The sequence below is a fragment of the Saccopteryx leptura genome, chromosome 2 (assembly GCF_036850995.1).
Source record: "Saccopteryx leptura isolate mSacLep1 chromosome 2, mSacLep1_pri_phased_curated, whole genome shotgun sequence".
In the NCBI taxonomy this organism is placed as follows: Eukaryota; Metazoa; Chordata; class Mammalia; order Chiroptera; family Emballonuridae; genus Saccopteryx; species Saccopteryx leptura.
Window position 1 is genome coordinate 345679599 of NC_089504.1, and position 14858 is coordinate 345694456.

The following is a 14858-nucleotide window of genomic DNA, read 5'->3' on the forward strand; positions in this document are numbered from 1 at the left end:
GTTGTCCAGCGCCCCCTAAGCGGTGGACACTGTCTGGTGGGCACTGATGTGGGCCACAAAGAGGGAATGCTTTCTGTCCACACACCTGGTTACACCTGCATGATTCTTTTCCAAACCTCTGCACTCTAATTTTTCAGTCTTTCTCCTTCCAGATCTCAGACCAATCAACCAAGGCAATATCCCATGAGCATCAGTTCCTCGTCCACTTTTCTAAACAACATTTATAACCAGGTGGACTGCTCACAGTCCTTTTCATTGGGAGTATTTTCTCTTTCCACTGCCTTTTCAGACCAGAAGTTGTTGATTTGTTTTAGGAAAAATTTCATATGCAGTATAATAGCTGTTACTGGGCAACCAATTGATGAAATGTAAGGTGTTTCATGATAATATAGCATATACCATTAGGTTTCTTCAGGAATAAATGGAGGTGTAAACAAATTGTGTCTTCTTTAGTTACTTAGGTCAGCAATAAACTCGGAATGTGCTATAGCTTTTTATTTGTACCTTGGTCTGGAGGTTAAATTTTTAAATTTGAAATATAGCTTATGTTAAGTCGGGAATACAGGTGTAAACAAAGAAGGTAAATACCAATTATTGAGGGAAAAGGCAAATAAACTATTCTTTACTATTAAGGATTATGAGTAAAATTTGTTTTTGTGATCTCCCTTAAAAATATAAGAATTATGATCTCTTAAAGAAGGTATCTGCCTATAGTCTGGCTGATATTGTAAAGGAAGGGAAAAAGAGAAAGAAATAATTCCAGATTAAGTCATAGATTGACATACTATTTAAGACAGAAGCAGGGAAAAGAAATACACAAAAAGTGATGACACTCTATATGAGAAATGTTCATGAGGATGCATAAATATATCCTATATTTTCCCCTGAACACATAGCTAGTAAGTAGAACAGAAATTTGAGGACTCTTCCATATGATTTTAATTCCCATAACCCAAATCTATTGTCTTCTTTTCCACAATAGAGAACTTATGGTTGAAGATAAAATTGGAAATGAATAGAAGCACAGCCTTGGAGGGAACTTAGTACAATGGATGATGCAAACTAGCAGCATCTTTACAAAGTTGCCTCACACACAAGTAGGCTCTGTAATGGAGTGGGGTGGGAGCTAGAAGCTCTATAGAACTTTTTCCCATTTCTTCCTAGAAGCTCTGTAGTTTTAGGCTTTACATTTAGGTGTATGATTTATTCTGGGTTGGTTCTGTATAAGATGTGAAGTATGGACCCAAGTGCATTCTTTTTGCCCATGGATGTTTAGCTGTTCCAGCACCCTTTGCTCACAAGACCACACTTTCTCTGCATATTCATTTCACACCTTTTTGCATAATATATGTGTGAATCCATTTCTGGATGTTCGGTTTTATTCATGGATCTGTATCTTTAACATTTCACCAGTACTCCCCACAAAACAGCTTTAATTGTGAAGTCAGATGGTGGTTTGCTGTTCATGCGATTTTACACAAGTTACTTTATCTCCCTCAGCACTGATTTCCTCAGGTCTTATATGGGGGCAATAGTATCCACTTTTCAGGATCATATGAGAATGAGACATAATATATTTATATTATAGATAAAATACCTTGCTCCATCTCGGCATATAGCAGGATTTCAATAAATGTCAGTAATTCTTCCCATCTCTTTTCCATGTTGGAAAACTTAGTAACCTGGCAGAGAATTCCAGATACATCCTCTAGAAAAGTCACACTTTCTGGCACAGCTAGTCTGTTCACTAACCCAAAGTTTTTTTACATCCCTTAAGAGGGTGGGTGACCACAATAAAAACCTCTTTCCTTCCTCCCAGAGCTCCATCAGCTATCAAGAGCCCTTTATTATTTGGTTTTTCATCCAAAGATCCAGATTTCCACCATTTAGAAACCAACCTAACGCCCATCTTGACTTTGAATAGTGCATCCTTCCTTATTATTTCTTCTTCCTATTTTTTCCCTTATTTTTACTGAAAACTCGAATTTTGATTTCCATTAGTTTAAGTCTTTAACTCAGAGAACATAGGAAGTTGTACTGTTTCCTTCTATGGCCTAGAGATTATGATCAGATAAAAGGGTTATACACTCATTGCACAACTACACTCAACAGGACTCCGAAAACTTATCTTCAACAATGTCCAGGTCAGGAGATAAAACTGCTACAAAGTCTTGGAGCCTGGGGAAAACGACCTGAGCTTGTGTGTTTTGCAAGGGTGACTCTTAACCCACCCAACTTCTGTTGAGATAAATGAAATAATACCAATGCCAATTCTGTGACATAAAAGAACAGGTTCCTCTAAGCAAGGGGAGGGCCAGGAATACCAACAATACTCATGTTACTTTCTTTTCTTTCTTTTTTTTTTTTTTTGAGAGAAAGAGGCAGACAGACAGACAGGAAGGGAGGGAGATAAGAAGCATCAACTTGTAGTTGCGGCACTTTAGTTGTTCATTGATTGCTTCTCCTATGTGCCTTGACCAGGAGGTGGGGGAGGGTGGACTCAGCCAAGCCAGTGAACCCTTGCTCAAGCCAGTGACTGTGGGCTCAAGCCAGCTACTTTGGGCATCAAGTCAGCAACCTTTGGGCTCAAGCCAGGGATCATGGGGTCATGTCTATGATCCCACGCTCAAGCTGGCAACCGTGGGCTCAAGCTGGGGAGCCCATGATCAAGATGGATGAGTCCGTGCTCAAGCCGGCAACCTCAGGCTTTCAAAGTTGGGTCCTCAGTGTCCCAGGTCGACACTCTCTCCACTGCGCCACTACCTGGTCAGGCTCTTGCTACTTTCTGGTGACTGTGCCACTACCTGGTCAGGCTCATGTTACTTACTTTCTGGTGACAGAATGCACCAGGTACGGGTCAGAACCCAGAGCAGTCGTCTGGGCTGCCTTCATCAACTAAATCTCTTTAAAAAGTCTCTACTGGTCATAGAAGTAGGATGAATATTTGGGAAAAGCTTTGTGGACAGAAAAAGGTTCTGTATATGAAAGGTATAATTATTTCCATTGTTAGAGAAGCAGCTCAAAATATATAACTTTCCTTTGTCCAGTCAACAGTGTCATTTCTACCTATTGAAAGATGTAAATAAAAGCGTCCTTGACCTGGAATCAAAAGATCTGTGTGTGCATAGAACCCATTATGCCAATTATATGCTGTATGGCAAATCATTTTCTGATCACTAAATGAGAATGATAACGGGATGATAACCTTTGCGCGGCCTATCTTGTAGGGCCATTGTGGGACCTGAATGAGATAAAACATAAAGTGAAGCTGAAAAGTAGGCTTCATAAAGGAAGTGCTATAAACAAACCAAAAAACATACCATACGATACAAGATTTTATTAGGAAAGAACATGTAGAAAGACAGTTCAAATGTAAAGAGTCTAGTAATCTGACAGAAATTACTAAATTTAATGTATATACCTAAAAAGATGATCAATATTGATCATTGTGGACAGCTAAAAGCACAGTCATAATAATGTGTTTAAGTACTGTAGAGGCAAGAGGTGACAATGACTTTCATCAGGACGGAGACCATGAATTCATGTCAGATTCAGATGGAGCTGACAGTATCCAGGACACTGATCATGAGGGAAGGAAGAAGAATAAAATCAAAGGGAAGTAGACTGTGCCCCCTCAGTAGATTCCCAAGAATTGTAGAAAGAAGATGACAACAAAGTTGTATCAGCATGTTGTTTCTCAGCAGAGCTTAGGGGCCCAAGTTTCTTGCATGAACAGAAACTTTGGCAAAATGATTGAAGAAATATGTCTAGTAGGCAGGTGGATCATCAACAAGAAGGCTGGCAGCAGCTGGACCCGCAGCAGGAGTGGCAGCATGGCTGGCAGCAGCTGGACAAGCAGCAGGGGCGGCAGCATGGCTGGCAGCAGCTGGACACGCAGCAGGGGTGGCAGCATGGCTGGCAGCAGCTGGACACGCAGCAGGGGCGGCAGCAAGGCTGGCAGCAGCTGGACACGCAGCAGGGGTGGCAGCATGGCTGGCAGCAGCTGGACACGCAGCAGGGGTGGCAGCATGGCTGGCAGCAGCTGGACACGCAGCAGGGGTGGCAGCATGGCTGGCAGCAGCTGGACATGCAGCAGGGGTGGCAGCATGGCTGGCAGCAGCTGGACACGCAGCAGGGGCGGCAGCAAGGCTGGCAGCAGCTGGACCCGCAGCAGGGGCGGCAGCAAGGCTGGCAGCAGCTGGACCCACAGCAGGGGCGGCAGCAAGGCTGGCAGCAGCTGGACACGCAGCAGGGGCGGCAGCAAGGCTGGCAGCAGCAGGACACGCAGCAGGGGCGGCAGCATGGCTGGCAGCAGCTGGACACGCAGCAGGGGCGGCAGCATGGCTGGCAGCAGCTGGACACGCAGCAGGGGCGGCAGCATGGCTGGCAGCAGCTGGACACGCAGCAGGGGCGGCAGCAAGGCTGGCAGCAGCTGGACATGCAGCAGGGGTGGCAGCATGGCTGGCAGCAGCTGGACTCACAACAGCTGGACCCATAGTAGCTGGGCTGGCAGCAGGTGGTCCTACAGCAGGTAGGCTGGTAGCCAAGGGAGCAGCATGAATGGGTCACGGTATCAGGTGTAAAAGGTATCAGGTGTAAAAGGTATCAGGTGTAAAAGGTAGGCTTCTGAGCAGAAAAAATTCTCAGAATGTGAGATCTTCTCGACTAGACCTTTTATACACTGAATCCCCAAATTTGGGACCAATGGACACAATTTTCCTCATTATTATTTATATTTTATTCATGACTCATGGACAATTGCTGAAGGAGGAAGGGCTCCTAAGTATTACGAATCTTCTGAAAATAAATGATAGGATGTTTTCCGAATTAGTAGATAACCTGTAAGAACTTATTTCCAAAAAAGACAGAGATTGTCAACATCAAAAGAACTATTAACTATGAATCTTCATTTTTTAGGACAGCCTCTATTCATCTGCTAGCTCAGGCTAGCTTGTAGAAGAGGCCAGAGTCATTGTCACCAACTACTTTTTCCTCTTGATGCTGCTCATATTGGAATGCAACTTTGAAGATAGAGCATGTTGTTGATGAAACAAAGATAAACTCTAACCACATTTTAACACATTTTGAATTAAAACCATGTTTTTAAACAAGGTTTTCATCTGTGTCACATAAAATTCAATGATAGATCATTCTATTAGTAGCAAGCAACTCCACAGGGGTCCTCATTTTCTGCAGCAGGGACTGAGCTCAACTCTAACTGACATGATCTTGTCCATGCTGGGCTCCAGCTCCCCATTTGTTGACCAACCTGATAGCAAGTCTGCTCTGGGGACACGATGACTACATTTACTGGTAAAGAAAAAGTATTTTTAAAGAACCTGACAAGCTGTTTTCTAGAATGGCTATATCACTTTACATTTGCACCAGCATTATAGTCTGATATCCTTTCTCCACATCCTCACCAGCATGGCATTATCTATCTTTTATTTTAGCTAGTATGATATGTTTATAGTGATATCTCATGCTGGCTTTATTTTGCATTTCCCCAATGGCTAATGGTATTGAACATCTTTTCATGTGCTTATCTGCCATCTATATCTTCCACAGTGAAATTTCTCTTCATACCTTTACCTACAACCTAATTTGACTGTTTGCTTTTTTTTCTGCTGAGTTTGAAAGTTCTTTCCATATTCTAGATACTAGTGCTCTGTCAGATACGTGGTTTATAAATATTTTCTACCAATCTAACCTTGTCTTTTCATCATTTTAACAGCACATCTTGCAGATCAAATGTTTTAAATTTGGGGGATGCATTTGGGGTGACCCTAGAATCTATGTAAACACAATTAATTAAATTAAAAAAATGTTATAATAAAAAAAAGTTTTAAATTTCAATAAAGTTCATATTTTTCCTTTTATGGACTATACTTTTGGTGTCACTAGTAAGAACTCTTTGCCTAGTCCAGATTCCAAGGATTTTTTCCTATGTTTTCTTCTAAAAGTTTTATAGTTTTACATTTAAGTTTGTGATGGATTTTGAATTACTTTTTTTCACGTTTTTTCTATTTTATATTTTTAAAATTTTATGGGGTGATCATAGCTTTTTTTAAGGTGTGAGGTTTTTTAATTTTTCTTCTTCTTTTGCTTACAGATGTCCAACTTGTTTCTTTGTCAAAAAATCAGTTGGGGCCCTGGCCGACTGGCTCAATGGTAGTGCATTGGCCTGGTGTACCAGGTTTGATTCCTGGTAAGGGCACATAGCAGAAATTACCATCTGCTTTTCCAACCCTCCCCCTCCCCCTTCTCTCTCTCTCTCTTTCTTACCCTCTCACAGCAATGGCTCAATTGGTTCAAGCGCATCAGCCCCGGGTGCTGAGAGGATGGCTCTATGAAACCTCCACCTCAGGCACTAAAAATAGCTTCATTTTGAGCATGGCCCCAGATAGGTGGAGCAACAGCCCCAGATGGGGGGGTTGCTGGGTAGATTCCAGTTGGGGCACACGCAGCAGTCTGTCTCTCTATCTCCCCTCCTCTCACTTTGAAAAGAAAGAAAAAAAAAATCAGTTGGGCATATTTGTGTGGCTCTGAGTTATCACTGTCTTTTAATTTGAGATTCTATCCCACTCATACTTATTCTGATAACTACTGTATTTATCCTTAATTTTAAAAAACTTTATTGAGATGTCATTCAAAACCCAGAGTTTACCCATTTTAAAATACAGTTCAGTGTTTTCATCATTTAAGGAGATTGTGCAACTATCATCACATCTAATTTTAGAACATCTCCATCTCCCTGAAAAGAAACTTCATATTCATTTAGCATTACTCCCCATGCCCTCATCCTCCAGCCCAGCTGTAGAAAACTACTGATCTACTTGCCCTCTACATACATTTGCCTCTCTGGATAGTCCATATACATGGAATCCTACAATATGTGGTCTTTTCTGACTGACTTCTTTCAGTTAGTGTATAGTTTTCAAGGTTCATCACATTGTAGCATGTGTCAATACTCCATTCCTTTTTATTGGCAAATAACTTATGTTGTATGGATAGACTACAACTGAATAACAAAATTATAATATGTATAAAGCTTATACACATGATTCATGATTCATTAAAGGAACCAAAATGCTATACTAGAAAATATCCATTTAATACAATAGAAGGAAATATGGAAGAGATATAGGAGAATGGACTTGTACCCAGGATATAGAAAGAATTCTTACAACTGTAGTATAATGGACAAAGAATTTTGTGTATTCAGTCATTAGTTGATGGACATTTGGGTTGTTTCCACTGCTTTGACTTTTATGTGCAACTTTTTGTGTAGACATATATTTTCAAAGTATACATGCAGGAGCGATTTGCTGGCTCTCTAGAGATGATAACTCTACAGTTAATTTTTGAGTAATTCCCAAACTATTTTCCAAAGCAGGGCACTATTTCATAATCCTACTAGCAACGCATAAAGGTGCCAACTTCTGCACACTCTCACCAACACTTGTTTTCTGTCTCTTAAGTCCCAGTGGGGATAAAGTGGTATACTGTGGTTTTAATTTGCATTTTCCTAATGATTAATGATGTCGAGTATCTTTGCCTGGTTGATAAGCAATTTGTATATCATCTTTGTACACATGTCTATTCAAATTTTTGGACCTACATTTGCTCCCAAGTCATTAAGCCCTTGGTCTTTCCCACCTTGTTGTAAAAACAGTATACTTAATTTCAGGCTTATTCCTATTGATGGAATTGTATCTGCAAGGGGTTGGGAGTGAAGGTCATGGCCCTGGGCACTCCTGGGCACCTTCCCAGAAAATCCTAGACAGTTTCTGAAAAATATAGACTTCCAGGCTTCACCACAGGCGATCTGTGTCACTTTGTTTTTTCATAAAGAAGAGATGTAATAAAAAAAGAGATGATAATTTTATGTGCTAAATGCAATAATACTGCCAACCAAAATCAATAATGACATGAGGAAAAATGCCAAATGCATTACTGGGGACTCCTTTCTCAACTCACTATGCACCAGCCTGCGCCTAGAGCCATATCCTTTCTCCCGGCTCAAGAATCATCCACAGTGGGGAGTCTCCTCCTCCTATCCAGGATCCCTCAGTACCTCATTCTGAGTGGGAATTGTTTCTTTCCCAGGGACTTTCCTTAGCTGCTATCTCATTTGCTCTATTATCCTGAACTCATGACTCACAGCTTAAGCTTGGGTTGAGTCATGGAAAAGAGAGACAGACATTTAGTGACAAATGGTCACCATCCCAGACAATTGGAGGAAAGAGATGCCGTCCTAAAAATTAGATGATACACACAGGGAAGAGACACAAGAGTTGATTTGAAGGAAAGATTAGAGTGAAGATATCATACATCATAGAAAGGAAAAATGCATTCTATCTAATTTTGCAAGAAAAAATGGTTGTAATTATCTAATTGAATAATCACTTAGCTATTAAGATAAACAATAACAAAGAAGAAGCTGCCTCAACAGGGTATAAAAGGGGGCCAGAGCAAGGAGAGTCAGAAACTCACTCTCCTGGAAATTCACCTAAAACCTCCATTCTTGTCAACATGGTCAACTCTTGTGGATCCGTCTGCTCTGACCAGGGCTGTGGCCAAGGCTGCTGCCAGGAGACCTGCTGCCGCCCCTCCTGCTGCCAGACCACCTGCTGCAGGACCACCTGCTGCCGCCCCAGCTGCTGTGTGACCAGCTGCTGCCGCCCCAGCTGCTGTGGTTCCTGTTGCTGCCGCCCCAGCTGCTGTGTGACCAGCTGCTGCCGCCCTTGCTGTGGCTCCTGCTGCTGCCGCCCTTGCTGTGTCTCCTGCTGCTGCCGCCCTTGCTGTGGTTCCTGTTGCTGCCGCCCCAGCTGCTGTGGTTCCTGTTGCTGCCGCCCCAGCTGCTGTGGTTCCTGTTGCTGCCGCCCCAGCTGCTGTGGTTCCTGCTGCTGCCGCCCCAGCTGCTGTGGTTCCTGTTGCTGCCGCCCCAGCTGCTGTGTGACCAGCTGCTGCCGCCCTTGCTGTGGTTCCTGCTGCTGCCGCCCCAGCTGCTGTGTTTCCAGTTGCTTCCGTCCAGTCTGCTGCCAGACCACCTGCTGCCGTACCACCTGTTGCCGCCCAGTCTGCTGTGGATCCTCTTGTTGCTGAACTTCCTTTCTTGCACCAGCCCTGAGTTAACTACCAGTGTATCAATCTTATTTTCATTTCCTTTGTCCATACACCTGGTCATGTTCTAATCTCTTACTATGTTTATTAATCCCTGCCACCAACCAACTATTTAAAAGGCAACAATTTAAAGTAAATCTCAGAGGGAAGGGGGTGGGAGGAGAGGGAGTAAAGAGGGAAAAATATATGGTGATGGAAAATGATTTGACTTTGAGTGATGGGCACACAACACAATTAACAATTCAAATGCTATAGAGATGTTTACCTAAAACCTATGTATTTTTGTTGACCAATGTCACCCTATTAAATTTGATTTATAAATAAACTAAATACCACACAAAACCTCCAAGTTGGCATTCAGTCAGCTGACCAAATGTCTACACTACTTTACGAAATAGGCTTGGCCTTCACACTCAGTTCTGTGTAGTAGAGTAACTATGTCTCAATAAATAGGTAGTCTCCTGGTATTGGATACATTTGTAGTCCTTAATTATCTTTTAGTGTTGATTATTAATTGGAGATAAGTTTGGATATTAGTTATGGGGACAATGAAACTGGTTTTGCATATATCAATCAAAGTCTATATCAGAGAAAATGCCAAATAATCAGGTTTTCTCCAAACAGATTGCTCCCATTGTCTGCCACCAAGTTTATTGAGAGAAAACAAAGAACATCCTTTTTTAAGATAACTGAGTTATAAATGTAGCAAGGTCCTTCTGCTACTGGGCTCTGGGGATCTTATAAGTTGAACGAGACCCAGTTCTTATGCCTTACATAACTCCCAATGAAATCTTGCATTTAATAGAAAGACATACATCAGGTAGAGTATGCTGGTAACAAGGGTGAGAAAGAGGAATTGATTCTATTGGAGAAGAGTAATATAGAAAGGCTGACTCCTAAAAATAAAATGTGTCAAGTCTGAAAATTCAGGGGAATGTGCACAGCTCACAGACACAAGACAAGACAAAGCAAAGGAAAGGAGTGGGTGAAAGCAGAACATTTATATCTTTATGAAAGCCATCTTTATCTTAAAAGTACCAAATCATTGTCTCATATGTTTGCCAGACTGTGGACTGGGAGCTGGGCCATCTCCCTTCAACTGGAGTGGCCCCATTTAACCTGATTTATACATATTGTGAACTTCCAGGTGAGAAAGCATTTTTTAAAGGTTTAAAGGTTTGAAGAGGGGACCTGAAGATGGCAGCAGAGTAAGCAGATGCACTGACACCCAGCTCTCACCACCAAACTAAAATACAAATCAATTTAGAAAAAATCAGCGTGAAAAACAAACTCTGGACTACAAGAACAGCTCTCAAAAACCAAGGAGCAAAGGAGAAGCCACAACAAATCTGGTAGGGAGTGCCTAAATCTCCCCTGCTTACAGGAATGGGGGGGGGTGAGGCTGAGAGCCCAGAGGGGCTCTCACTCCAGGGAAAAGAGCAGAAAATACTGCTCACAGCCACTTGCCTGGTGACCAGGGAGTGAAGTGTGTTGAAAAGACCAGCTTATCTCCCAAGTGGAAAGGAGAGAGAGAGGGACAGATTGTGAGGGGCAAAGGAATGCAGGAGACGACCTAAAAAGCTGACTCATCCATGCTGGAAGCGGCCATAGCTGGGGGAGGGACTGATCCTTCCACAAAACAGAACTGAACTGCTTCTGGATCACAGATCTCCAGACATCTCTCCAGCTCCAATCAGCACAACAAGACACAGCTGAAAACAAGAAGTGGGGAGGAGGGGCAGTAACTCAGGTCTCCATGGAGATCTGAGATACAACTCCCCCTACTGAAGCTGAGAAAACACCCTGCCCTCAGAGAGATTAGTTGGTGGAAGAGGCCTTCAGAGTCTCAGGTTACACCCATCGCATTCCTGGATACAGTTTCAAGGAAGCCCCCTGCTGAGATCAGTAAACAAGACTATCACCTGTTAAGAAAACAAACAAATCGAGACTTCAAAGTGGCCCAAATCCGAAAGTGGATTACAAATAATAGCTGATATGAACCCAAGAAGACCTAGAAATAACACAATTGAAAACTGGAGGCAGACAACACCAAGCCTAGACTCAACCAACTCTACAAACAAAACACCCAAACACAGATAATGAGAAGACAAAAAAGTGCAATCCAAATGAAACCACAAGAGAAATGTTCAGGAAATGAACTGAGTGATATGGAAATAATCAAACTTCCAGATGCAGAGTTCAAAATAATGATTGTAAGAATGCTTAGGGATCTTAGAACAACAATCGATGATCATTATGAATACCTAAATAAAGAAATAGCAAGTATAAAAAAAGATATTAAAATATTAAAAAAGAATCAGTCAGAGATGACAAATACAATATCAGAAATGAAGACCACAATGGAAGAAATTAAAAACAGGATGGATAGCACTGAGGATCAAATCAGCGAGTTGGAGGACAACTTCAATGAAGGCAAGAAAGCAGAGAAGAAAAAGGAAAAGAGACTCAAAAAGTCTGAGGAAACTCTTAGAGAGCTCTGTGACAACATGAAGAGAAATAACATCTGCATTATAGGGGTTCCTGAAGAAGAAGAGAAAGAACAAGGGATAGAGACTTTGTTCAATCATATCATAGCTGAAAACTTCCCTCAATTAATGCAGGAGAAACTCTCACAAGTTCAAGAAGCACAGAGAACTCCATTAAAGAGAAACCCAAAGAAATCTACACCAAGATACGTCATAATTAAAATACCAAAGCTAAGTGATAAAGAGAAAATATTAAAAGCTGCAAGAGAAAAATAAGCTATCACCTACAAAGGAGCCCCCATAAGGATGACATCTGACTTCTAAACAGAAACACTTGAGGCCAGAAGGGAATGGCAAGAAATATTCAAAGTAATGCAGAACAAGAACCTACAACCAAGACTACTTTATCCAGCAAGGCTATCATTTAAAATTGAAGGAGAAATAAAAAGCTTCTCAGACAAAAATCAACTCAAGGAATTCATTAAAACCAAACCAATGCGGCAGGAAATGTTAAGGGGCCTGTTGTAAACAGATCAAAGTGGGAAAAATATAGCAAAAAAGGAATACAGCTTTAAAGAATAAAATGGCAATAAACAACTACATACCAATAATAACCTTAAATGTAAATGGATTAAATAATCCGATCAAAAGACATAGGGTAGCTGCATGGGTAAGAAAACAGAACCCGTACATATGCTGTCTATAAGAGACACACCTTAAAACAAAAGATACACATAGATTGAAAGTAAAAGGATGGAAAACACATTTCATGCAAATGGAAATGAAAAAAAGCTGGAGTAGCAATACTTATATCAGACAAAATGGACTTTAAAACAAAGGATATAGTAAGAGATAAAGAAGGCCACTACATAATGATAAAGAGAGTAATCCAACAGAAAGATATAACTATTATAAATATCTATGTACCTAATATAGGAGCACCTAAATATATAAAGCAGACTTTCATGGATTTAAAGGGTGAGATCAACAGCAATATTATAATAGTAGGGAATTTCAATACCCCACTAACATCACTAGATAGATCCTCAAGAAATAAAATTAACAAAGAAACAGCAGACTTATTGGACACACTAGATCAACTTGATTTAATAGATATCTTCAGAACCTTTCACCCTAAAGCAGCAGAATATACATTCTTTTCAAGTGCTCATGGTACATTCTCTAGGATAGACCACATGTTAGGGCACAAAAGTGGTCTCAACAAATTTAAGAAGATTAAAATCATATCAAGCACTTTCTCTGATCACAATGGCATGAAACTAGAACTCAACCACAACAGAAAAGCTCAAAAATTCTCAAACACATGGAAACTAAAGAGCAGGTTGTTAAATAATGAATGGATTAAGAATGAGATCAAAGAAGAAATAAAAAAATTCCTAGAAACGAATGACAATGAGCATATAACAACTCAAAATTTATGGGACACAGCAAAAGCAGTACTGAGAGGCAAGTTTATAGCACTACAGGCACACCTTAAGAAACTAGAAAAAGCTCAAATAAACAACTCAACCCTGCATCTAAAAGAACTAGAAAAAGAACAGCAAGTAAAGCCCAAATGTAGTAGAAGGAAGGAAATAATAAAGATCGGAGCAGAAATAAATGACATAGAGTCTAAAGAAACAATACAGAGGATCAATGAAACTAGGAGCAGGTTCTTTGAAAAGGTAAACAAGATTGATGAACCTTTAACTAGACTCACCAAGAAAAGGAGAGAGAGGACTCAAATAAATAAAATTAGAAATGAGAGTGGAGAAATAACAACTGACACAACAAAATACAAAATATTGTAAGAAAATACTATGAAGAACTGTATGCCAAAAAACTAGACAACCTAGATGATATGGACAAATTCCTTGAAACATACAATCTTCCAAAAATCAATCTGGAAGAATCAGAAAACCTAAACAGACCAATTACACCAAATGAGATCGAAACAGTTATCAAAAAACTCCCAACAAAGAAAAGTCCGGGGCCTGATGGCTTCACAACTGAATTGTACCAAATATTCAAAGAAGAACTAACTCCTATCCCTCTCAAGCTATTTCTTTCTTTTTTTTTTTTTTTTTTTGCATTTTTCTGAAGCTGGAAATAGGGAGAGACAGTCAGACAGACTCCCGCATGCACCCGACCGGGATCCACCCGGCACGCCCAACAGGGGACGATGCTCTGCCCACCAGGGGGCAATGCTCTGCCCCTCCGGGGCATCGCTCTGTCATGACCAGAACCACTCTAGCACCTGGGGCAGAGGCCAAGGAGCCATCCCCAGCACCCGGGCCATCTTTGCTCCAATGGAGCCTCGGCTGCGGGATGGGAAAAGAAAGACAGAGAGGAAGGAGAGGGGGAGGGGTGAAGAAGCAGATGGGCGCTTCTCCTGTGTGCCCTGGCCGGGAATTAAACCCGGGACTTCTGCATGCCAGGCTGACACTCTACCACTGAGCCAACCGGCCAGGGCCCTTCTCAAGCTATTTCAAAAAATGCAAGAGGAAGGAAGACTTCCAAGCTCCTTTTATGAGGCGAGCATAATTCTGATTCCAAAACCAGGCAAATACAACACAAAGAAAGAAAATTATAGGCCAATATCTCTGATGAATATAGATGCTAAAATCCTAACAAAATATTAGCAAACCGGATCCAACAATATATGAAAAAAATCATACACCATGATCAAGTGGGATTTATTCTTGGGAGGCAAGGCTGGTCCAATATTTGCAAATCAATCAATGTGATTCATCACATAAACAAAAAAAAGGAGAAAAACCACATGTTAATTTCAATAGATGCAGAAAAAGCATTTGATAAAATCCAGCACCCATTCATGATCAAAATTCTCAGCAAAGTGGGAATACAGGGAACATACCTCAACATGATAAAAGCCATCTACGACAAACCTGCAGCCAACATCAAACTCAATGGGCAAAAATTAAAAGCAATCCCCTTAAGATCAGGAACAAGGCAGGGGTGCCTCCTTTCACCACTCTTATTCAACATAGTCCTGGAAGTCCTGGCCACAGCAATCAGACAGGAAGAAGAAATAAAAGGCATTCAAGTTGGAAAAGAAGAAGTAAAACTATCATTATTTGCAGATGGTATGATATTGTATATAGAAAACCCTAAAGTCTCAGTCAAAAAACTACTGGACCTTATAAATAAATTCAGCAAAGTGGCTAGATATAAAGTTAATACTCAGAAATCAGAGGCATTTTTATACACCATCAATGAACAGTC

At 41.1% G+C, this 14858-nt stretch overlaps 2 protein-coding genes across 3 annotated transcripts; one reads left to right on the forward strand and one right to left on the reverse strand.

Annotated features, from left to right (window-relative positions):
* Window positions 1–3786: 3786 nt before the first annotated feature.
* Window positions 3787–4584, reverse strand: LOC136392334 (keratin-associated protein 9-1-like; the record flags this gene model as incomplete). Its single annotated transcript, XM_066364430.1, has 1 exon — window positions 3787–4584. A coding segment is annotated over one exon (798 nt), but the record flags the coding sequence as incomplete, so codon positions are not given.
* Window positions 4585–8535: 3951 nt separating this feature from the next.
* LOC136393713 (keratin-associated protein 4-3-like) lies at window positions 8536–9108 on the forward strand. Of its 2 annotated transcripts, XM_066366345.1 has the most exons (2): window positions 8536–8719; window positions 8816–9108. In XM_066366345.1, exons 1-2 carry the CDS (start codon window positions 8536–8538, stop codon window positions 9106–9108), a joined length of 477 nt encoding a protein of 158 aa, XP_066222442.1. The 2 variants fall into 2 exon arrangements, with proteins under 2 accessions (XP_066222442.1, XP_066222441.1); XM_066366344.1 differs by having other exon boundaries at window positions 8536–9108.
* Window positions 9109–14858: the final 5750 nt, after the last annotated feature.